The following is a 25,921-nucleotide window of genomic DNA, read 5'->3' on the forward strand; positions in this document are numbered from 1 at the left end:
TGATCCTAACAATGGCCACTTCTGTAGTGAAAGGAAGAGAAAAGGCAAGAGAGAAAAATTAAATCAAAGAAAATGTTGAGGAAAATATGTGGACTTGCCTCCCCCACCCTGAGCCCTAGAGGATGTAAAGCTAAAGGTATGGCCTTTAGACTAAATCTGCATTGAATTACAATGGAGTAATTTGTCAAAAGAGTACTATGGAGCTTATGAAAGCCAGTAATATGCACATACATCCCTCATAAGGAGAATTACAAACATTCAATTAATATTATGTTTTCAGTTTGATGTATTCTGAATTATGTTAGAAAAACCATTACAAAACATTTTCACATGATCAAAATATTCTGAAGAGCACAGAACTCCCTAACAACACCTCCTCCCACAATAAACTCACCTCTTCAGGCAATTCACTAAACATAGACTCAGAGGTAGACAGTAGAAATATAGGGGAGAAAGATGGTATATCTTGCAGCAAAGTTAGGAAAGTAGCTCTCACAGTTTCACTGACAGCTTCCCACCAATCACCAATATGAGGCATGTAAACTATACTTGGTACTGTCCTTCGAGCTTCACGAAAGATCTAATCAAAAGAAAAAATGGCATTTAAACTAAATAACTAATTGTTAGTATCAATCATAATTAAATTCTCATGCATTAGGAAATGACTCATGTTCGTGGTATTTTATAGACAAATGTTCCAGCAGAATAAAATTATCTAATGATAAATACTTTCCAAACAAGTGTTTGTGACTGTCCGCTGGAGCATTCAATCATTTTACAACAATGTGCTAAGGAGACTACAAAGCAACTACTTGCCATATATGTTTTAAAATCTTGCTACGACTGAACAATCAAGATGAAAATTAAACTGTTTTGCAATCCATGCAAAATTCACCACAAACTGTTTTGAAACCTAAACCACTGAAAACTAAGCCTAGAACCACAGCACACCAACTCATACACAAGTGAATAAAATGAACATCAGGCATCGAATACCCAGATTAAACTTACTTGGCATTAGCTATGTGATGAGGGGGCAGGTTAAAAATGTAAATGTTACAAATGCAATTACTCTCACTAGTCACTAGAGAGATCTCCATCACCCTCTAGAGACCTCTTTATTTTAAACATGAAAATAAAAGGGAGCCAATGAAAACCAAACATTCCAGCTGGCTGCCTTTATATTGATGCAACTAATCTCTTCCAGAATTACCTAATTTACTCATTACAAGACAATCTGAAATGTCACCTGTGCACATGACTCTTCAGGCGTTTTGGCACTGACTGAATAAAGAGCTGGCAGGTCTAGCCTGTGTACGGAGAATTTTTCAAGGGTGTGCAATAGTGCTGGAGCAAGGTGCGAAGTCTGACCCGAACCTCTTTCTCCAGAGAGCAGTAATCTTGGTCTGTAAGAGGCTGGCTGGTGATAAGATGACCTGCAACAGAGTAACAGTAACACAAGTCAATTAACAAGCCAATGTTATCAATGGATGGATATACCTATGAGATACTTTAGAATCCAGAAGACTTTCAGCCTAAAAAGATTCAACTAACTCGACTACACCTCAACACTACTTCAAGTCCCAGTAACTCAAGTTTTGCCTATTCTTTGGTTTCAAAACAATTTAAATCAAACTCATCTGAGAAAAATCTATGCATGTATTAAATTCATTGCAATTTTCATTATAACAGGTTTATTTAAATCTAATTCCTTGATGATAGAAAAAGACTTAACAGACTTCCAGTAAAGACACATACTTAATCATGTCTAGTTCAGTCCTAACTCCTAAAGTATCTCTTCAGAGCCTCAGAAATCCCAGGTCAAGCCTTTTATCCCTTAAGTGCTACCCAAGATTTCCAAGAACCACTGAACATTTCAACAGTTTACTTTTTTAAGAAACAGGACCCAAAGCAAGACTGAATAAAATCACTATTCATCTTGTATTCTAGAGTATTCGTACACTTCTCCATAGACTTCCAGACTGAATGAAAACTTTCAAGAAAAATGCAAAGGTAAAGTTATTTCAGGTTGGAGGTTTTTTTGCTGTTGAGAAGACATTTTGAGCACTCCATACAAAGGATTTGGGGATTTTGCTTTTGTTTCTTTCTTTTGGGGATTTTTGCCCTGTTTTGGGGACAAATAAGAAGAGAAAAGCATTAGGTTTTGCCATTAAAAGTCTTTCCCATTTGTAGAAAATTGGTTATGAAACGAGAAAATTTTTTAATTAATTTGCATTTTCTCTCACTAAGGCATTTTTATCTGCACTTCAGTCACCTTGGGTTATGCAATAAGACTGGCTGGTGTTACTTCCTGTTAAATACTTTGGAACAGCAATGAACATAGCTGACCTTTGGCTTTTCAGTTCCAGTGGTGAAGGTTACACACACAGATAATCAGAAACGCTCATAAAATAGATTAAGGGAGGCTTACAAGCTTTACAAAAATTAAAATACACTTTGTATGTTTATTTTTATGTAACTTGAGATATATAAGACTAAAGACTCTTATTTAGACACACATCCACACAATTATATATTGTTGTTTCTATTTTGGCTTCCCCTTCCCAAACTCACAGCAGAAGTGTAAATTTGGTATTAAAATACTTGAATGTGTACCTCCAGCTATTTGAACTTAAATCCTTATTTTAAAGCTTAGATTTCCATAAATTCTGTACTTCTATTACTCTTTAGCACAAAAATTTTAGCAGTTTTCCACAAGATGGCTCTGCTAAACGGTACCACTAATGAAAAGTTTTTCTTACTTCATTTTCTTCCTTCACAAACTCCTTGCAGAAACTGTCTCAAAGTAGTCTAAAACTATTCTTAACACAAAACAAAGAAATTTTAATTATTGTTAATTCCTGCAACCAGTCCAATTTATACAGGAAAGACTCATCCAAATTTCACACAGACTTTCTAAACTACTATTTCCCTGAAACTTTACATGAAAAACAATTTAAAAGAGATACTAGAAATGCTGAACACATTCATTGCACAATACATCCAAACAGTTGCATATACCAAAGCTCATCAATACTTTAGACCAAGAAAAAAGGAAACAATCCCTCCAAAATATTCCTACATATATCTCTTCACAGTTCTTAAACTTTCAAATCAAAATACTTGGTTAAAATTAAGAATTGATGCTAACATCTTTACTTCTAAGCTACACTTCCCTGCTGCAAAATATTACTGATTACTCAGTGGTCTTTCCTAAGAACATTCCCATATCTAAAACTCTTGCATATTTCCATTATAGAACACCACTGCCACCCCAAAGGAAAATATCATCTCTCTTAGCTCTCCTGAAGTAAGAATTTCATGCTTTTATCTATCTGGTTACATGCATCTAGATAAACACTCACATTGTAAAATGAAGGTAGGGTTTATGTATAGCAGCTGATGACTGTTTCTTTGGTGATCCTGAGTGACAGCCCGTCTCAAAAATTGATGAAGCATTCTCATCTTCACTATCATCTAATATTAGACTTGGTACATCTGTTCCAAGAGATGTATTAATTAGAACTTTATCACTTCTAAGTACACATACAACAAACAAGAAAAGACATTACAATTTTCTTCATGTCAATTACAAAACATTTCAAATGTAGAAGAAATTAAATCTGTCTAAATATCAGAATTCAGAACAATAAGTACTTATTACTTCAAACCCCAAATCAAATTAAACACTGTAGAAGTCTAATTATAATTACAATCTATTTCTTTTAACTATCAAGCAGAACAACTTCTCGAATACAAAAAAGTTTACCTAGTTATGAAATGCTTCTTTTGGTTTCATTTCAAGTTAGAGGGTTTTTTAAAGATACAGTTATAAAATGTATAATTCCTCAGACTATATGGAATTTTGTGCTTACTTATCTGTTCTCACAGGTACACTTCTTCCAAATTATTCTCAGCATGATCACCTAGATAATATATGTTTATGAAGGATTGTTTTCCACCCTCTGATAATCTGCCAAAGACTATCAAATTACTTTTTATCAAAATCAGTTCAATGCATTCAACGTTCATATACTATTCCTTTACTTATTTTAACTCCTTGGCTAATATAGTAACATAATGAACTGAAGTACTTTCCATATAGTCCTCGAGAAACAAAAAGCTAAAAGGCTGATTACACTCACAAGACAAACTGCAGGAACAAACAACTGCTAAAAATACAAGTATGGCACTAAACCAAAACAACCAGGTGACAGTCAAAAATCAGGTACTCCTAAATTAGCTCCCAAAGCAGCAACGGGATTAAGAGCAACCTGCTGTGATTTACTAATGGGAAATAACTGCTGCAAGATCTTTATTGCCCCATGAAAGGAGTTTGGCTGCTCTTACCCTACGTGAGCCCACTCATTCTCATTTTCATAGGGATGGAAGTCTGCAGTGATGGGATGAAAACCGTTACAGCCACTCACTGTACAGCAGGAGCAGTGCAGAGGCCAGGTCTCCTGAATAACAAAATGCCCTGCAATGCATGGGCAGCATTCCCAAGAGCAGCCCAGAGTCACTCGAGCACACTGCTACTCAGGGCAACTACTGGATGTCCTAACAGCAGCTCAGCTGGCCACACCCACTTAGGAAAACGGTCTGCTATGCAATGAAAGTGTGAAATACAGAGAGATCCAAGTTTTATTCTCAAATATACAAACCACTGCAGGATTTGTGGACTCACATGAAGCCATGGCACAGGTCTTAGCTACACTAATCACCATGGGACAACGGAATCACCTTCAAGGCAGCATCAAGTGTTGGAGGAAGATGCATCTAGTCACAAGGTCCCAGGAAAAATTGTTAAGGGACAACAAAGGTGCCCTTAGTTGGCTGTGTGATGTAAGAAACTGGATTCAGAGGAAGCTGGGCAGGAATAATATTCTGCTGGTGTAAGATGAGGATGCACGGCATCCCTTGTCGAGGTATGATGCAGTCACACACTCGACAAAAACTCCTCGGGGAACAGAGATGAAAAATGCTTGCAGACCCCAACCAGTGGCCAAAAGCTAGTCCATAGCAAGAAAACACAGTGCAGAAGCTGCTGGACAGCTAAGGATAAAGATCTTGAAATCAACTGGACAAAAGCCTCCTAACTCTGGGCTCACTGTAGTCCCTAAACAGACAGAATTTCCAGTATACCAAATATAGACCATAGCGTTGGTCCTGTGCTCATGCACTGAACACAGCATTCGTTTCCTAAAATACATAATTATTTTAAAAGGCAGCCCATTTTTAATCCCAAGCATCAAGTCTGTGGCATCCATTGCTTGAGCATCTGACTCACTGAACTACAAGAAACAGGAACTGTTAGTGAAATGTACAAAAACTAGATGTGCAGATTGTAAGCATACCAGTAAACATCTTCTACACACCTGGCTCTGAATTCAAGAAAATTTGAAGCCCTAGTGTATAATCTACATTTACATTTAAAATCTTTGGACCTGAAAGTAGATTTTGCTGGTTTTAACACAGATTAGGCTTATCATTTACTATCTTCTTGGATGTAAGGGGGTAAGAAGAAAAACTAAGCTGAAATGAAATGTTAAAAGAAACTTTAGTTCATGTATCTTCCAAACCAGTTATCTACAAACATTTAGAAGTATTCACAGCAGCAAATTATCCAGTAAAACTACTATTTAAATCAGTAAATGCTTCCAAATTCACTTTGTTAGCAGTAATGAGTAGTAATAGATAGGAATGCAAAGAATATAACCAAAGAAAATAGAATTATAGAATTTAAGGATTGGAATGGACCTTTCAAATCATTTAGTCCCAACCCACCCTGACATGGGCAGGGACACCTCCTCACTAGACCAGGTTGCTCAAGGTCTCATCCAGCCTGGCCTTGAACACTGCCAGGGTTGGGGCAGCCACCACATCCCTGGGCAACCCGTGCCAGTGTCTCACTACCCTTACAGCAAAAAACATTTTTCTAGTATCTAACCTAAATTTCTCCTCCTTCAGTTTGAACCCATTACCCCTTGTCCTATCACTGCAGCTCCTAACAAAGAGTCCCTCTCTGGCTCCCTTGCAGCTCCTTCAGATATTGAAAAGTTGCTATGAGGTCTCCATGCAGTCTTCTCTTCCCCAGGCTGAACAGCCCCAACTTCCTCAGCCTGTCTTCATAGGGGAGATGCTACAGTACTCTTACCAACTTTGTGGCCTCCTCTGGACTTCCTCCAACAGTTCAATGTCCATCTTATATTGAGGACACCAGAACTGCATGCAGTATTTCAGGTGAAATATTCTGAACTAGAACTTTACAACAGAGTGGGATACCAGTTCTTCAACAATAATGACAATCTCTAAATTGGGCATTACTAACAGATTAGCAGTATACAGAGACTTAAACATCTTAAACAATTTTGGTTATGAGAGCCTAATAGGATCTAACTGCAGCTGCAAGCCAGCTCATTTCCCCCTACACACCATCACACGCTCCCAGGCCCCATCTCTGGCCAACTCCAACACTTGTTAAAACCTCCAGCTATCCCACAGTCAGCAGAAAACTAACCTGACAAAAATACATCACTTTTGGATGAGTTTTCTAGCTAAAATGGTTTAACAAAGGACCTGACATACTAAAGTAAGTGGAAAGGACAGAGCTTTCCAGCTCACAGCTGGGCTGGAGAAACTGCAGCAGCCAGCACAAGGATCAGCTTAAGCTGCCTGTGCTGCAGGCTAAAAGCATGCTCTGGAATAGGCTGTCACAGATTTGCTTTATGACTGGGCTGTTTTCAAGTTAATCACACGCAACCCTGAGTACCATTTTCAGAGTTGAGGGGGTGAGGGTGATCCTAGATAAGCATAGCAGAAACCAGTATGCCAGAGTAAGTAGACAGCAAAACCAAGATATCTTGTTCAGCATTTAACTTACAAGAAATGACCAGGGTAACTATTAAAGCATGTCTCAAGAGCTGGATAAAAAACCCCAGAACCTATTGACTCACTGCCAGTCAAAACAGTCAGTTGCATTCCTTCTTATTCCCTGCTTCCTCAGTGCACTCACACTGCTCCCACTGCAGCAGGGCTCTGGCATTCACTGACCCCTTAGTGAGTTGATGTTACCCACTAATCTGGCAAAAAAGCTAACATGACAAAATAGCAAATAGTTCTCCACTTGTTAAGCCCACAGAATCCACTCAGAGGATCAGGAGTGCAACCAAGCCAGTTCAAGGAGTCTCAGGACTCTCTCCTCAGCCAGCAGATGACCATTTTATATAGGCTTAGATATCTTGGCTAACCACAGTCTCACCTACTGAGCTGTAAGCTCCCTATAGTACTTCACAGCCTGTTTCTGCACCATCAGCAAGCAAAGGACTGGGGACAGCTAAACAACATTCAGGACAAGAGCACCAATTTCAGGTCCTAACACAATGAGTAACATTATCTCACCTTTTTTTGGTTCGTTGGTTGATTGTTTTGTTTTGGTTTTGGTTGGGCTTTTTTGTTTGCCCTCTGATTATGCCCCATTATTTCTCACATTTGAATGTAAGTTTAGGAGGGTTCTCCTTTTTTTCAGGTAGTCCTCACACCTATGGGATCATGGCCTATATAGGTCAGGTTATTAGATTTCTCAGCTTGGAATCAGCAAAAGTATGCAACATCCAAGTTAATTGTATTTACATCCTAACAACACTGAACCAAATGTACATCAGGTTCAAGGCCAGCGGCAGAAGAAACCCAGCTGAAATATTTCCAATCTGAAACACCATTTGCAAAAACACCCAAACCACATACCTTCACTTTTGTCACCCTGGCTAAATTCAGCATGAGGAAACACTTTGTGTAAAACCTCGAGGAGTTTAGTGAAGGTACGTTCCAAGAGTGGTCTGATCACAGGAGACAGTGCATGTCCTGAAGATGTCACGGCACGTTGGGAAGCAGGCACAATATTCTGCATTGCATGGTAGAAATCCTGCGCGCTGAGAACTACTGAAGAAACATCAAGCTGTAGTTTCTGACTGCTCACGTAAATCTGGGGATAGCGTCGTCTCAGGGCAAGCAAGGCAGCCTCAGTGCAAAGTGCTTTTATGTCAGCTCCACAGTACCCTAGTGCACACAAAAACAAGAGTATCATCCATGAAAAAGATGTGTCTCAAACACGCCTCAAGCTAAAAGCAATTAGTGACACTTAATTGTTGAGGTCCACAAAGCATCTGCCAAAAGGTATCAGGTCGTCATCCAATGACACTGCTGTGTACCAAGAAATGAGACAGGTATATCAAGATATACAAACAAATTAATTCCACACTGAGGTTACAACTACCTACATGTTCACTATATCATATGATATACAGTGTATTTTCAGCCCTCGGTTACAGGCCTGTCATCGCTCTTTTTCCTTAATATTGTCTAAAGTATGTGTGCAATTTTAACAGGCTAGTCCCTCTCCTCCTTTTTTACTTTAATATCTCGATGTGAATATATTCTTCATTAGCAAAGTAATTTTGTTACACTGACATCACTGACTTTAAACTTTTACAGACTGAGAAAATGAGCAGTATAAAAGAAAAATGCTTCATGAGGAGAATATGGAAGAGATGAAGTCTCTTGTTAAAAAAGCGTACTGTGAACTTTTGGAAAATGTTAACTTTTACTATCAAGAAAAATGTTTCAGATTTTTTAGTTTTGTAATTTTACTAATATAACCAGAAGTAGAAAAACTATTAAAATGCATTAGAATTTTAATTTAGCCTATCTTCCTAAGTATCTACAGGTGGCTACCTATAATTGCTTAATCATCACTGCTGAAACACATGATCTGGTAATTATGAAATACTGAGAGATTTAATACCTCTGTGTCTTTTGCAGTACTAATGCTTAGTGCATTTTCCCCAGAGCTAGAAATTAGACTTCAAATTTTTCCACCTCTCTCAGCAAGAGACATGGATATGTCCCTGTATTTTGAGGCACCACATCTCCATCTTTCAAAAAACGTAAAACAATATCCCAGTGAGAAAACTCTTCTAGAGAATTCAAGTCACTATAGGAAAACGTGTTGCACTGAGGTACTGCCATGCAGAAGTTCGTGCGCTTGTAACAAAGTGTTTAGAACATCTAATTAATCAATTCTTTAGTTAAAACTATTCTCAATCAACTGGTTTTTAACCAGACTTCCTCCTCCCCATGAGGTCTTACACAATTTTCACTTTTTCCCCCCTCTATTGTTGTATTAAGCTGAAAGACGGTAGGCTTAGACTAACTCTTAGGAGGAAATTCTTTACTGTGAGGGTGGTGAGGCACTGGAACAGGTTGCCCAGTGAGACTGCAGATGCCTCATCCCTTAAAGTGTTTAAGGACAGGCTGAATGGGTCCCTGCCCATGGCAGGGGGGTTGGACTAGAAGATCTTTTCAAGGTTGCTTCCAACCAACCATTCTGTGATTTTGTGATTGGTCTTTTGGCAGCACCAAGTCCCAAAACTGAAGCCTGCCTTGCTTCTTTCTCATTAGCCTCTGATGTTTTACCAGTGCTGCTGGCACACATTATTGCAAGATCCATACAGCAACAAGGAACAAAGCTGATTCCATAGACAGTGTTGAAAAACAAAAAAAAAAAAAGGCAGCGACTAATAGGCAAGGCAGACACTCTTCCACCCCCATCTTTCAGATATATAAATTTGGGGGATAATAATAGAAGATATCAACTTTTCAACTATAAAGGTGACTTAAATTGGGTGAGACTTCAAATTTCACCTGTGTTTCACATATATACTTGAAAACAATTTTTAAAAATTAAAAAACCCCCACCCAGATGGAAGATCACTGTCAGTATCAGATGACTCTGCCATTTTTAAACCAAGCTTTGCAACTTTATAAAAAAGGTCAGTAGCTATAATTGTCTAAACTTGACAAACCCACATAGTGACTATTATCTAAAAAGTGTGAAGCAATTCACATTCCCAAGTTACCTTAAAATAAACACACATTACATTTGATGTATGTTCAGATATATCTACTAATTATTTTCAGCACTAAGGTTATGTTTGGGGTTTTTTAACTAATCTCCATCATGAAATCAAAACCATGGAGGCACACTCCAACCATGTGAAACCATTAGACAGTAGCTATGGGTGCACCAGAGAAATCAAAACCATGGTCTTGCCTCTAAATTCTGCTTTGTTCTTTAAACATCAGGTATCACACTCCCATTCAAACTGGTCCACTTCTCACCCAACAAGCACACTGGATTAAACAAAGAGGGGGGCAGGAGGAGAGCACTAAACCAAAGCTTAAATCAAAGATGTTCTGGAGATATACCCTGAATGTCTGCCACCTTAAAAACTACTTTGGCATCTTCATGACAAAAGATTCAGCAGCTCAAGAGCTTTATCCTTTCTGATTTTTCTATTAATAAATGCTGCAATATCACTTTCTAGCAGTCATTTTAATCACCGCTTGTACATCTCCAAAGAATTGCAAAATTAGGAAATAATAGCCTGTAGCCTATTTTTAAAATTAAATTCTCAGGTGATCAGATACACAATTAGTCTCCATTTCTACTTTTCATTTCTCAAGAGCAATTACATTTGAAGACTAATAATTGGTGTCTCTTTTCTGAGGGACTCTCTTGTGCATACTGTACATCCAGTGACAGGAAAACTGCAAAAATCCTGTACCTTGTGAAACATTAAAGAGCTTTATAATTCTAAGATGCAAATGCACACTGATTAAGAGGAAGGAAAACATGAGTCAAGTATTGTCAAAACAAAATAAAATATATCATGCCAACAGTAAATAACCTGAATTTATTTTTGCCTAAATTGACACATGAATAGAAACCCAAGGTTCAGTGCATTTGCTTCCATTTTTGAAGCATCTCACAAAGGATGTTCAATTTGGCAGGCAAAATGTACTGGCACACTAACTTAGAACAAAACAAAGATTCTTGACAAGCAGCCTGTTTTCTTCTACCCACCACCACACTCTGCTAAACATTTCTGAAGTACACCTTTCAAAAGGCAGGACAGCAAACAAGTGCATTCCCATGCAGGTTTCCTAAGAATGCACTTTGATCACTGAAATTTTCAAGCCACACCCTTCCACCTTTACTGTGTAAAAATTATGCCCTCTTTAAAATTTCTTCAGCTTAATATCCACCCTAAAACCCTATGACAATGTTCTAGTGAACAGGTGAAACATTTAAGTGAACATCTTGACCACTGTTCCCAATTTATGTTGTGCAACTCCCTACAATTCCCAAAACGGGCTGCAGGAAAAGTTAGGAAACAACTCAGCACAATGACAAATGAAACTAACTACTAAGTTTGTTTGAATAAAATTGTGAAAAACATGAACAGTAATGCCAAAATTTCCCCCTGCAACATTACATGAGGACAGGAAAGAAAAATCTAACAAGATACCATTTTGCCACAAAATGCTCCTGCAATAATAAACATGGAAGAAAGTATTTTTAACAGGCATCTTGAGTGTGATTAACTTGCTTCTTTGAAGTTCTAGTAAGCATTATTTAAATAACCCTTACAACACTGTAAAAAGATTCATCTGCAAGACGACAGATGGAGGACTTCACACTTTTTAAGTTGCTAACACGTTTTGTTTCTTAAAAGACTGAGTTCAGAGGTAACAATCTCTCTACCTACAGAAAGTTACCATTCAGAACAAGGAAATAAGCACAAGAGGTAAGAAAAGATAAAGTTCAGGGTATCTGGGGCCCATCTCCAGTAAGGAGAAAAACCACAGTAAATACTTGTGTTTACTGAAGGTACTAATAAGACATGATTGTGTGGTCTTCTGAGCAATGCTGTGCTCTCCCCAAGCTGCTTCACTTTGTCTCACACACATTGCAGTCATGTGGCCATTCAGTGGAGTCTTTAATTCTCATATACACAGAAATCTCCTAGAAGATATGCAATCCATAACACCTGGGACAAAAATCAACCCTCAGGAAATTATCCATTTTTTGCAAGTCCTGGGGCTTTTCCCTTCCAATTTCTTTATAATTACACCCCTGGATCTTAGAAAGTTCTGAGTCGCACATACACCTGCTTCCCTAAAGTCATTTACTTTGGGAGCTTTTCAGCAGTTTTCTTCATTAGGATCCATAGGCTTGGAGTTAAAGTGTTGCCAAGTCTGCTGAACTGGAGAGAGGTATCAACCATGCTGTGCAAAAAACCTGGTGAGTCTAGGCAGCTTCTATTTGGGGAAGAGGGGATGTTGGTATTTTGGAGGGCAAGGTTGTATATTTCTTTTTACAGAAAACCTGCACACAAGAGGAAATAGCAGACTGGTATACACTGTATCATACAGCATGTTTGCCAATGAGTCCAATTTGTACTGGCCACAAAGCATCTGGAAAGTCTGTTTAAATCATTAGTGGCTGCAGATTTAATTTACAGAAATGAAGAGGCAAGCTCAAGGCGAAGAAGATAAACCAGTCTTACTTCAGCTGTTTGGAAAAGTCCTTGTAATAGTCAAAAGATCTTAATCTTGGATGTATGGAAGCACTTATATTCCAAGATATAGAATGGAGACAATCAAGTGTACAGTAGCTGGAGAGTAGGAAAGCCAAGGAAAACAGAAAAGGCTATTTCTTTGTTAGCCGACTTTTCCACAGAACTGACAGGCTTTATGGAGCACAAAGAATGTCTTCCAATCAAACCTACAAACAGCTTTCTCTGTGGTCTGAAAATTTAAAACACATAATTGCGTTCTCAACAAAAAAATACGGTGAATTTTCAAAGAAACATCTGGGGTTTATCCCACCTATTCCCCTCTCTCCCACTAAGCAGCATCATGTCTTTGCATAAATCAAGCAGAATTTACATGAAATGGGTTTGGCACATGCTGTCTTATACCCGGCAAAGCTTAAACTGGAGTTTGCTGGACAATTATGTTTTCTCCTCACCAGATGATGTTGAGGTCTTTGTGCATCAAAAGCGGAGGGATGCTGCTTCGATGAGAGATGTCCCTGTGGATGAAGAGGATAATTCGGATGTACTGTAGCTGACTGAATGGACTGATGTTCAATTTAAAGTTCTTAGGTTCTCTGATGATGGATTCCAAAGCACAGATATTTGAGACTGTCCTTTTTCTGAGAACTTCAGTGCTTGTCCAAGCAGATGACTGACAGAGGATGTATCTTTGCATGACAAATTGTTGAGAAGAGATTGTGGTGTGTGCTTTAGGGTCATTTCCTCTGTTAAATTCGTTATAAAGATATCTGGGTTTATTTCTGATTAGATTTAAACAGCAGGCTTTTCTTGAACAACCAACCTCCATTCAGTACAGCAGGTCTTTGGGTGCTCCAAAGGTGTATTTAATGTATTCATGGTGTGGTGCTTTTTTTCCCCCCTACCTATATATCTCTAGTTTGAGGTTGTTCTGTGCTACCAATCTGGAAAAAAATTCATCTTTAGAAAGGCTGGTTAGTTTGTTGGGTTTATGTCAGAGGAGAGCATGCCAGTCAGTAAAAAAAACCAAACAAAAACAAAAACCACACACACACAAGGATTGATTTTTTTTTCCTCAATAAACAGACAGAAAAAAAAACCAAGTCTCCCTATCTCTAGGGACTAATTTAATGGAAAGTCTACACAAAGATGCCAATTCCCTTCATCTTCCTTCTCTTTGAGGTTATGCATCCTACGTAAGGACAATGATGTTACAGAGAGGAGACATGGCTGTGCCTTCAAACAACTACTAGCTACTCATTTTGTGTTTTAGTACGACAGAAACATAATTTGTTATTGCAGAGTGTTGTTCAAAGTACAGAAGTTTAGAAAGGTAAAGATAATAAAATATCTTGACACAATTAACATACTTTCCAAGTTATACACAGAAGAGAAAGCTTCTACAGCGGAAGTACTAACAATGGAACACTCACCAACACATTTTTCAGCGAGTTCTCCTAAGAAAGGATCTGACAATTTGGGGTTCCAATCCCTGGTATGAATTTGCAAAATGTGCTTTCGTGCCTGATTTTTTAAAAAAATAAAAGAAAATGAGATCAACATTATCAAGTCAAATCCATGTCATAATACTTTGGACAAAAAAATATCACTTATTCATGTGAATCTAAAGTTATTTTACCTGGTTTAGACATGTCACTGAGACACAGAATTTTAGCACTCAGATATATCTCAAGAGCAAAGGTTTCCCCTTCTTTTTTGATTCCACAGATCAGCAGTAATTTTTTCAGTATACCAGTTACACATTTTAATTGCTGTTTAATCAACATTATTATACATGAACTGATCAACTCATGTTCTATTAGAAATTATCACAGTTTTAAAATTTAATTTTAATTACTGTACCTACGATAAACAGCTTCAACTGCCAAATGCATCACCAATTAACGTATTGCTGAGTAGCACAGCACATACACATGAAAACAATTTCAGTTAAAAATTTTACAGAATCCAAATACATCTATCAATATACAAAGCAAATTTAATTTCAAGCAGAAATTCATGACATATTATGGCTGAGTTTATATAAGCCTAGAATAAGGAACTGAAATGCTCCTATTGCCAATATAATACTGTCTGGCTTTGCACCTACAACTATTACATGCTTAGAAGTATAACAAGATTTAAATTTTTTTTTCTCTTACCATAATTTCCAAACCCCCAAATAGTTAGGGTTCATTATACAAATTCATAGTTTTTAGATAAGCAATTCAGTTTATTGTGAACAATTTACCTGTGTTTAAACTATATCCTGAAGATTTGAAGTTCAATTCAACTTTATGTATACAATCTGTTTGTACTAAAAACATCTTCCTAAAATTAAACATTCTTACAAGAAAGCATATTTTTATAAGACTGGTTGTCAGGCATTCAAATGTTCCATATACTAAAGACACTTATCAATAAATCTCCTTTCTAAGTTTTACCTTTTTATCAGGCAAGTTGAAAAGAAATTCCCTGTCAAAGCGGCCAGGTCTCCTGAGTGCAGGATCTATAGAATCCAGTCTGTTTGTAGCACCAATTACAACTATTTCACCTCTATTATCCAGTCCATCCATGAGGGCAAGAAGAGTAGACACTATAGAGCTAAAAGAGAGTTTTTGAAAAAAGAATGCATAGGCAAACTGCAAGAACTACATTGTCAAATGCAACATTAATAATTTCAAAGGAAAAAACCTAAGTTAAAAAATCCAGCTCCATAACTCTTTAAAAGCCTCCTATGTTCCCATAACCTCCTAGTCTGCTGGTCCCAAATTTCTCCCCTGCTTCTCTCAGTTGACTGGAGTTGATACCCAAATGCCACCACCTACAGAACGAGAGATACAAGTGTGTTGCTATAAAGAACACAGTAAAACTGAGATCGAAAGCAGCCAGGAAAAATTTCAGCCAGCAGAGAACTGTTGTAAAAAATGTTTTACAAAATGACATGATAACAACACAAGATAAGTTTGTACATCACACCATCCAGAACCAAAATCATATGGGTGTTCATTCACAGAACACTGCAATTCCTCACTTTAGATTTTTTTTTTCAACTGATTATTCTATTGAGCTGGTAACAGACAATCTGTTTACAGCACAAAACCAGCAACCAAAAGAAAAGGTGTGGAAATCTTGCAGTTAATAATGTGGCTGAAGGGTAATCTCTACTGCAATTCAATTCCCAGCAAATTACAGCCTGCCTGAAGGACTGAAAAGATTACTTTTGTCACCAAAAAAACAATCTGTCCTGTCTAGTGTAAGTGGGCTTAAGCAAAAGCAAAAACCTTTCCTGGAAACTGGGTAAAATTACACGTAAGAGTTTACCATGACAATGTACCACATACTAAGAAAATGGGCAGCATATGAGAAATGTTACCTGTGAATCTGATCTTGTCTGCTAGAACGAACTGGAGCCAAGCCATCTATTTCATCAAAGAAGATTATAGAGGGTCTCATCAAGTATGCCTGGTATGCAAAAAGAAAATTTAAAAAAAATTAATTCACTGCTAATTCATAACTTATCCATCAACACTCAAAACTGCTTACACTACAAAGCATTAACATGCCATACTAACACATATATTGAGACACCTTTGTTTAAAAGTGTACAGTCTGAAAAAGTGAATTTTCAACTCCAGCACTGTTTCAAAGCATCTCAGGTTGCAGTCTCCTTCGAGTAAGCAAGATGGCACCAGTGTACCAGTTTTACTGAGTGCTGAACAGACAAACTGAGACACACTCAGTTACAGAAAACAGGATCTTATCTGCTCATAACCAGTCTGCTTAGACATCTCTGTCTGAAAAGGGCTTTTGTTAGAGCAACTGCATTTCACTGCTTTGTGTGACTCTTCTGTCCAATCTCTGAAGCCAATAAGAACACTAAAGCAGACACACAACCAATGCAATTGTGCATCCTCCTCTGCAGTACTTATCTTGCACATCAGTCAAATTCAAACTCATGATTTATTTTTTTTTTTTACATTTTGACCCAAACTACTTTGCTTCATTAAACAGACAAGTCAAGAGATTACTTCTTTTCTCAGTTTTCCAAGCAAGAAAAACTGTTGTCAGCATTCCTCTATTTTATATAAATTCGTCATTGGACAAACTCTGCCCAATCTATGAAAAATTAGTCTTTTAGTTTCAATTGCAAACAACTTCGGGTGCCTAAACCACAAAACACAACATACTCAGAGAGAATGTGAAAAATACATATATTTTTCTAACCTGATCAAAAAGGAGTCGAAGCTGACGTTCAGATTCACCAACCCACTTACTGAGACAGTCTGCTCCTTTCCTCATAAAGAAAGCCACCTTTTTGTCTCCTTGACTGCATTCATTAGCTAGAGCTCTAGCTACCAAGGTTTTACCTGTTCCAGGAGGACCATAGAATAAACAGCCCCTGAAGATAAATGGATCAACACAGTCACAAACTTATTTTATGTCTCCTGAAAAACTCCAAGTCAAATTTTATAATGAAGACAGGGAGCCTGGAGAAGAAACACTTAAGATACCTCATATTATTATTTGGTGTATTAACATGACTTCATAAAATCTGTTTTCCGCTTTCAAATTAGTAAAACTCTGATTTGTAAATAACATTAATCAAAGGCATATTCAGTTTCCAAAGGAATGTTTTACACTAGTTACAAAACTCCTCAAATAATAAATTCTAGGTAATACTTGAACCAGGGTTTCTTACTTCTTTGGAGAGAAGCAATTCCTTTAAAGGACAAAAATATCTCAAAATTTTTAATTTACTTAGATTACATGTACCTGTTTAAATCACACACCAAGATGCCCAATTAATAAATATTAAAACCATAATATAACATTATTGAGATTGCATCTATAAAAAAACCATCAATATTTTGCTTGATTTAGTAAAATATTTGGTAACGTAAGGAAAGAACAGGCAAGTTACCACTCAATAGGACACTTGATAATTCTTTCTTTAACCATATCACAAAGTTTACCTTCCTATCACAAGAAAAATAAACTAGATTGTTTTCACAGCTCATCCTGCTTATTGCATTCTGACAGACAAGTGGGCTAGTAAACATGTAAGTATTTCAACTCTAAAAGACTTCAGGGAAAGAATCAAATCTCCAATATGTTTTCAAGTGAAGCAATCTTCAGAACTTCATCAAATAAAATACAACAATAAAAGTAAATAAACTTACCTTGGTGGCTGAATTTTGAATTTTTCAAATATTTCTGGATAGAGAAGAGGAAACACTACCATTTCCTTAAGTGCAAGAATATGATGGCTCAATCCCCCTATACTATCAAAACGCACCTTAGGGAAAAAACAAAGCATACAAAGCTTATATTGTAACAGCTTTCCACAACAGTACCTTTACTTATAAAATAACATATTTGAAAACAAATTACAGACAACATTACACTGATAAACAGAAGTTCACTGAATTCTGAAATTGTAAAACAAAAAAACCAAAAAAATTTGGGAAAGTCAGTTTTCAGCCATCCACACAAGATTTACCTGAGTCGCAAGTTAACTGTGCCAGGGATGCCCAGGCATCTGCAGAGGCTCAGCCTAAGTCCCAGGGCATTGTGAAGCTCAGACACAGCACAGCATGAATATAGTCAAAGCACATCTAGACAGAGGTTGGCTCTAGGAGTAATTCAGCAGTTTATGCACAACACCAAAACTAATATGCACTGTTGTTTCTGAACAGGCACAGGACCCACATGGCTATCACTCAGTTAACCAGCCCAGGGGGTCAGGACTTGTCTTTGCTGCACTACTCAGCATATCCCAGTTTTCACTAGTGCAAGTCAATCACAGATTGACTGTAAACAAAGAAATATAGTTGGACAATTGACATTTTGGCTTATTTATGACATGTGTGCAGCCTGCTGATTACCTACAGGCCAAAAGCAAGTGCTTTGTAGGAATAAACAGACAAAGAAACAAACAGACAAAAGCTTGGGGGAATATCAAAGATCAGTGAGCTTCTTATGAATTTACTTCAACCCTAATGAGAGGCTGTGATGAATTCGGCTTATGCATAATTCGGGAAAGGAAAATAAAAAGGTCTAACAAAACCTACCGATTTATCAACAATCATTGGGTCAACATCAGCCAAACTTGCCCCAACTTTCACACGTTCTCGAAGGATTCCACTAGCTAAGTCTTCTGCTCTAAAGTTTAAAGGCAGGCACCTGTTCAAAAACAAAAAACCCCACTGAATAAATACTGTTCTTTCGGTCATTTGATGGAATAGGAATTATACAGACTAAATGGTTTCTACTATATAAGGAGACAACTTTCTTGGATTGATAAGGTAAACAAAAGCAATGTTTTTTATTGTGATAATTATTATTTGATATCTGGAAGTTCCTTAAAATAGTTTTATGCTTCCACACAGATATTTCAATCTGGAGAACTAGAATGGACACACTATTGTGATTTTACAGAGAAGAAACAACACTTCTTGCTTTAAGCCCCTACACAGATACTACATCAGATCAAATACACAGAGAAAGGGAAGAAGAAAGGCATCAGTACGACACAGGTTACACTCAGAACTACACTTTTGGTAGTTGTGTGTCACTGGAATTCCTTGTAATGGAAAAGGGGACAGTGTGGCAAACAGGAAGAGATAAAAAAAATGAGGAAACTTTTTTTTCTGCTGAATTTTTCAATTAATGTATCTGGGGTAGTAAGAAAATTTACTCATACACCTTAGAGATCTTCCACTTTTAGATAACTGTTAAATATATGTAAGGTCAAAGAAATATGCATTGGGTATGTAAAATGCATGTACTGTGACAAAGGAGGAAGAGGGAAGAGCTAGTACTGGAAGTACAACTGAGTTACCTGGGACCAAGTAACACCAAGAACAAATATCTATTTTAACCAATAGAAGCTGTTTGTCTTATAACCCAACTGAACCAAACAGCTATTCTTGTCTTTCCATTTTTTTATCACTATTGTTAATTATCTACTTGTAAGACTTTAAAAATCTACATTAATATATAACCAAAGTGCTCCTAAACCATGTCTGCAGGTAATGACAGGCAGAATCAAAAGTCTGCAGAACTGATAGAACATTATTGACTAGCTCTGCTTGTTTGCTGATGAATAATAAATATCTAACCCTTCTAAAGACCAAAGATGTTTTCATACCTATTTCTTGCTCTGGCTATGCTTTTAGATTTTCTTCTTTCAAAACGTTCTTCATCTGAAGAGGTTGTATCACTGCTGTGAATGGCATGCTTTTTTCTCCTATTGAAGTGGCAAAACAAACACAGAACTTAGTCCTTTTTGCAGTAGAACGTTGTATTTTGGTTCTTTTATAAAAACAAAACTGAAATGGCAAGTACAGTACTGCTCACGTTTGAGACGCATGTAAATTTTAGCTTAAGTATCAAAATAATCTGAGAGGAAAACAACAGCTCTTACTGTTACAGGGATATCTGATTTCAACATGAATATTACTGAAATGGCACAGCTCCGTAAGTTATGTGGTCCAGTCCATGTTACCTCAGCAAGTGTGACTGAGTATTAATCAATAAGCTAAAGTGTGTCAGGCAGCAACTGTACTTAGGAAAGCTTCCAACCACTTTAGCCACCCCTAACATAACAGAAATATCAAGATCTCCTTACTCAGTTTGACACTTCCATTTAAATATTCCTTGAAAAAATTCCTTACTTCCCAAAGCATATAGTCTTTTTATGAGGTTATTAATTCTGAACAGCAGAACAGTTTCACAAAATAGCTGCAGTTTAACTTCTGATCTGCATCCAAGCAAAATTACCATTCGAAGTCTGAATGAACCATTTTCTATTTTAATAAGACAGCATTTCAGTAAACTGAGCATTTCAGAAACATTAGAGAACGCAGACATGTGCATTGACTCTTCTGTACAGAAAGACGTTATGTTTGATATCAGTTTGAAAACAGTTGGCACTTTTTTGGCATGAAAATGTTGGTTACTACTAAAAAGTCTTGGACTTTAAGCGAATTTAGTGAGCTGATTTGTATGAAGAAGATAACGCACTGCACTAGCTGCTTTTTGCCAAAGGATAACACGATGACCAAACATTAGATCAATTTCAAAACATATCAAAGAGAATATCATGCAATTGGGAAGACTTTTTTATGACAGTGTCCTGACAAGAAGGGATAAAATGAGACTGTAGCACTGAGCATGCTAAAACTGAAGGGACAGGAACTCTCACACTCTTCATCTCTTACTAGTAAGTACAACTCCAGAGATTATCCAACAAAATGTAATGCGCACTTAAACAAACAAATTCTTACTTGTATGAAAGAAACTTCAGAATCATAAGATTCAGCTATTACTTTATGTAATTTTCATATTTTCACTACACCATTAAATTGAGCAATGAGACGAGTGTCAGCTACGACTAGTATTCGTTTACTTGGATTCTGTTCATGGACAGATTTCTCTTTTTGAAGCTTTGAGTAAGTTTATTTTTTTTAAAATGCATTAAGCTGTAATCTCATCTGTTTTGTTACATAAAGCCTACTGACAGTTTCCAAGACAACTTGGTGTATTCCAGACTACTTTGACACAAAACATAAGAGTCAAAAATCATGCTTGCTAAACGTTTTATTAAATTGTTGGTAATCCTTGAATGAAACGAACTGAAAGAAAAAAAACCTAACCATGAACCTGATTTGTTTAGTTTTGTAGAACTGATACACGGGATTTAAACAATAAATATATGCTCTGAAGAATAAGTTACAGTGTGCAATGCTCAACTCTTTCCAGTACTTGCAGCACACCTGTTTGCACTGTGTTTAGCACAAAGCTTCTCCTGGGATTACAAAGTGCTATGACACTCTTATTTGTGTGCTGATCAGGGTCTGAACCCAAGATACAATTTAAGACCCACACATGTCTGTGAATGAACTGTACAACTCATCCAGGAATGGTTTCAAAATCAAAAGCTACCAGAACGTAGTGAGGGAAAGCAAACAGCTACGTACCAAAACACTGACATTTACCTGATATGGCTTCTTCTTGCAGGAGATCTGTGAATATCAAACAGTGTATTTTCCCTCTTCTTTTGATGAGCTGGCACTGAGAAAGAGAAGTTACAGGTTTGTAACATCAGTTACAAAAGAAAAATACACTAATCTAAATGCAGCAGAAAAGTGTTAGATTACCACACCTCATCCACAGGGTTATCACTGGTTTCTCCAAAAGCTCAGATTAACAAAGTGACTGAGGAGGGTGGTAAGAAATCAAACCTCTTACGCTTTATTTCACAATTACCATACTTGGCTTGATACAGGCATCCACCCTTATCCTCCAAACCATCACAGCTGTGGCTACCATGGCACACAGTGTAACTCATCCAGGGCACTGCATTTTTGTTTATTTGCAGGGTATGAAACTCCATATGGAAACCTCTTCACAGCAGACAATATAGGATGTCTTGAAATTTATCTTAACAAATAAAATACAGCATTTCTCTATCAAAGTTTTAATTTCCAAGTTGCCTTAAGATATAGCACACTGGATACACCACTGCAATCTAGATCAAATATGCACATTATTTGAGACAGAACTATTAAAAGGTTCAAAATCAAGTGACACTACACCGTACCCTGTATGGACCCTGATGGTATTTCCTGTGAGGAACAGCTAAGGACACAGGGTTTGTCTAGTTTGGAGAAAAGAGGGCTGAGGGACCACCTCATTGCTCTCTACAGGTTCTTGAGGGAGGGAGGTGGAGAGGGAGGTGTTTATCTCTTCTCCCTGGGATCCAGTGACAGACCAGGTGGAAATGGTTCAAAGCTGCATTAGGCCAAATACTGGCAGAGGCTTCCTAGAGAGGAGGTCAATGCCCCAAGCCTATCAGCATTTAAGAAGCATTTGGACAATGCCCTGAACAACATGCTTTACCTTTGGATCAGCCCTGAAGAGCTCAAGCAGTTGGATTAGATGATCCTGTAGCTCCCTTGCAGCTCAACTATTTTACTCTAAATTTCTCACCTTGGCAAAATGTGATAATCGCTGCTATGCCATTTATCTACAGTTATGAATTAGGTTTACCACTCGAGAACATAAGCAGGTATAACAGTAACTATTTTTTCGATTAATTAGACTGCTTTCTTCCAAGTATTTCTTAATCTAAACCCTGTTCACCTCCAACCCTGAGCCTAGTACATGGCAGTACTTGCAAAGTTAATGAAGCAGCAGGCACTAGCCATGCCACTGCCACTGAAACTCATAGATCATGTCTCAGCAGTCTTGTTCACATGGTGAACAACAGAGGCAAGATGGAAGTCACAAAGTGCTGCATGAGAACTCTGTCATGAGTCACAAAGTGCTGCATGAGAACTCTGTCATGAGTAGTAGTCATCCAACTTCTCCCTCCTCCCCACACCCACAGTATTCTTGGAGGTCAGCAGAGCAGAAGCATATGAGCACTGTGTGGTTCCTCACCTATTGGAGGGGCCTGGTATCTTTCAACAGTTTTTCTCTGTCTCAGATTATATGGCCGATCATTTTCTTCCCCCTCAGCTTCTTCTACTTCTATATCTCCATCTTCTTCCTGAGACTCTGTTGGGGGAAAAATATGCTTTCAGAAAAGTTCTACTTGATGTCAGAGCTAAAAATTAACATTTTAATGGTCACTGAGAATTACTGCTCATTTATTAACTAACAGTAATGGGAAAATCACTGGAAATTTGACAGCACATTGTCAAATTTCCTTCTGGTTTCTACAGAAGGTTCTGGAAAAGCAACAGAAAGAAAAATAAATTCAGTCAAAACAGGTTTAGTTGTACAGTACTTCAGATATCACTGTCCTCTGTATTTTTACTTCAATAATTGTCCTTCAAATTAAGAATGATGCCTTTCTTCCCTTTTCCCAAAGGAGCCTCAGAAAATCAAGTATTTGACACAGCATGAAAATAAGTATAACTTCATGATTCATAGTGTCATTTTTAAACAAAGCAAAGACACACAGTGTATAAAGGTACAACCTACACCCATCTATTAACTGGATCAGAATTTCCATATGTGGCTCTCAGAATTAAAACTGTATTCTTATTCATTGGGACAGACCATACCTTTTACAGCAGTGTTACTTAAAAACTGAGGCACACTATGCTGAACTCTGTATGGAGGCCTGAAGTTTGAGTCTGATTTGTTAAGGAACACAAGCATGATGCTGATCATGCCGTAAGTTAACCATAATTCTTACTTTTCCAGTATTTTTTGAACACTGGTGAGTTTCAACAGAATACAGTCATGCGTCTACAAAACTTCTAAAATCCAGTCAATGGACAGAAAACAGACTTTAATTAACAGCTTCCCTTTATTGATATATTGAAGTAAAGTAAGGATGCAGGACTGACTATTACACATTCTTTCTGGTAACTACCACCCAGCACATGAGAGACGAAGTCAGTCAGAACACACACAGTTGCAGATGACATTTGTCACATCCTGGCTTCTACCAGAGGATTGTTACAGGGAATATAGGGAAAGCTCCAATTACTTAGTGTTACAAAAAACAGGAGTAAGGAAATGTAGTATATAAACACTCAGAAGTCAAGGGTTTTCTGCTTTCTGTAGTGCAATGTATCGTTTGTTATGTTAAGGAGAACTTTGGTTTATAAGTATATCAGATAAGGCTTTACAATTCTTTACCACCCATACCTTCTTCTTCCCCTTCTGTGGACACCTCATGGTGGTTCTGAATGCCATAGCTATTTCTCCTCAGTGATTTTCTCCTTCTTTTCACTCGAGAATACATATCCATGTTTTCCTGGAACAAAATTCACATGCATTTCCATCAGCATTGTCCCATGTCACTCACAGTGTTAGCCCTCAGTTCAGTAAGTAAAGTTCCTCGCAATCTCTAGCCCCCAAGTGATTTTCTAGCAGAGCCCTCCACAGGTAGACCACAAAAGCAGTCTCATTTAATAGGCACTAAAGTAAGTCCCTCAGACAGTACCTAGTCCATCCAATACAGAGTTAACATCAGTATCAAGCTGTTTTAGGGAACAAAGCACATCACAGCCCCCAGTCCTGTTTCTAGACTACCAGAGTGTGCTTCAAACCAAAGGAGAACCACCAAGGCACATGAGAGCATGACAGCCAATTTATCAATAAAGAAAACATTATTTAGTGTATATATCCATGAATTTTGTACTAAATTTTAGTTTATCAAGTTTTTCAATGTTATCCACTGAAGAAAACCAGAAACCTTTCGACAGAACTACAGACAAATGTATGGTGATTGCAAAAACAAATACACTCCCCCTTGATATTACTTTTATCCAAGATCTGAGACACTCTGCACTGCACTTACAAATTCTGTGTCTGTCCACATCCGTAGCCGTTCTACTTCTCCAGATCGCCTGTTTCTCCTGATGTTAATGTTATCCATTTCCTGCAGGACAGCTTCAGCAGTACTGAAACACATGCAACAGTTAACACACACACACACACAAAAAAACCAGTCTTAAACAGAAACATGCAGAACTTTTTACACAGCATCCAGCATCTTAAGATATCTAATTCTGTGGTCTTGATGGCTATTCCAAGATCTTCAAGGTAAGTAAATACTCCTATGAATAAAAATCTGCCAGTTTTAGGATAGCTACTGAATCTATCAATAAACTACAAAACCAATCATAATAAAATTGAAAGATCAACCTACAGAATATAAGAACTACATGAAAGAAGAAATGCTGATGTTATTAAAATTTGGGGTTCAAATTAGGCTGTAGCATTTTTTTAAATATTTTTTAAAATGTTTGCTCAGTGTAAATTGCAGCACATAAATTTTTAACTGCTTAGGTGTTAGACTGGGTGTCAGTTAAGATTCAATTTGCAAAATAAGAAAGCAAAGCTTTTTACCTACATAATTATAATATTGGTAATGCAATTAATGCCACTGCCCCATATGCTTTACAGTTTCTTACCCTGACCTCAAAAAGACACTAAAACATAGAGGATTTTTTTTAATGTTAAATCCGTTACACTTACAATTTCACCATTCATCATTCATGACTTCACTACAATTTCTCATCGACTGTTTAATTAGTCTACATTTTCATTATCTGGAGTATTTGTAAACAGCTGTCAAAATAATTGTGGTATATAAATAATAACCTTGGCCAAGATGCTTCATCTCTAAGGAAGAAAACAAAGCAGAACTAGCCAGGCCAAGTCAATTATTTGGCCACCTGTCCTGAACACCATGTTACTGCTCTCCATGGTGATTATAGTAGATTTCCACAGGAATTCTACTATAAATGTGTAATGACTAAGAAGGCAGAATCTTTCACTTCCCTATCTTCAAGCTGTTTAAAAGTAAATCTAAAGGGTGAAACCCTGCCTAGAAACAAGACAGTGGAAGTTCTGGTGACAGGAACCAGTAACGTCAAGATTTCATTATGAGCAGTCCTCTCAATTTTAAACAATTCCTCTGAAATATCTGTGATGTGTGACATAACCACTTCACATAAAATCATGTTGTAGTC

General features: G+C 37.4%; 1 protein-coding gene across 1 annotated transcript in view; it reads right to left on the reverse strand.

Moving 5' to 3' along the window:
* Positions 1-25,921, reverse strand: part of ATAD2B (ATPase family, AAA domain containing 2B) — a gene marked incomplete at its 5' end in the record, with an annotated part of 60,251 nt that overhangs the window by 30,349 nt on the left and 3,981 nt on the right. The window contains 15 exons of the mRNA XM_009084724.1: positions 395-580; positions 1,250-1,436; positions 3,366-3,498; positions 7,747-8,058; positions 13,853-13,943; positions 14,864-15,023; positions 15,796-15,884; positions 16,647-16,821; positions 17,603-17,718; positions 18,494-18,605; positions 19,573-19,671; positions 21,422-21,497; positions 22,869-22,985; positions 24,090-24,198; positions 24,745-24,847. Coding sequence (XP_009082972.1) covers positions 395-580; positions 1,250-1,436; positions 3,366-3,498; positions 7,747-8,058; positions 13,853-13,943; positions 14,864-15,023; positions 15,796-15,884; positions 16,647-16,821; positions 17,603-17,718; positions 18,494-18,605; positions 19,573-19,671; positions 21,422-21,497; positions 22,869-22,985; positions 24,090-24,198; positions 24,745-24,847 — 2,065 coding nt within the window. The remainder of the gene's footprint in view (positions 1-394; positions 581-1,249; positions 1,437-3,365; positions 3,499-7,746; positions 8,059-13,852; positions 13,944-14,863; positions 15,024-15,795; positions 15,885-16,646; positions 16,822-17,602; positions 17,719-18,493; positions 18,606-19,572; positions 19,672-21,421; positions 21,498-22,868; positions 22,986-24,089; positions 24,199-24,744; positions 24,848-25,921) is intronic.

This window comes from Acanthisitta chloris, unplaced genomic scaffold (genome assembly GCF_000695815.1).
Source record: "Acanthisitta chloris isolate BGI_N310 unplaced genomic scaffold, ASM69581v1 scaffold3231, whole genome shotgun sequence".
NCBI classification, from domain to species: Eukaryota; Metazoa; Chordata; class Aves; order Passeriformes; family Acanthisittidae; genus Acanthisitta; species Acanthisitta chloris.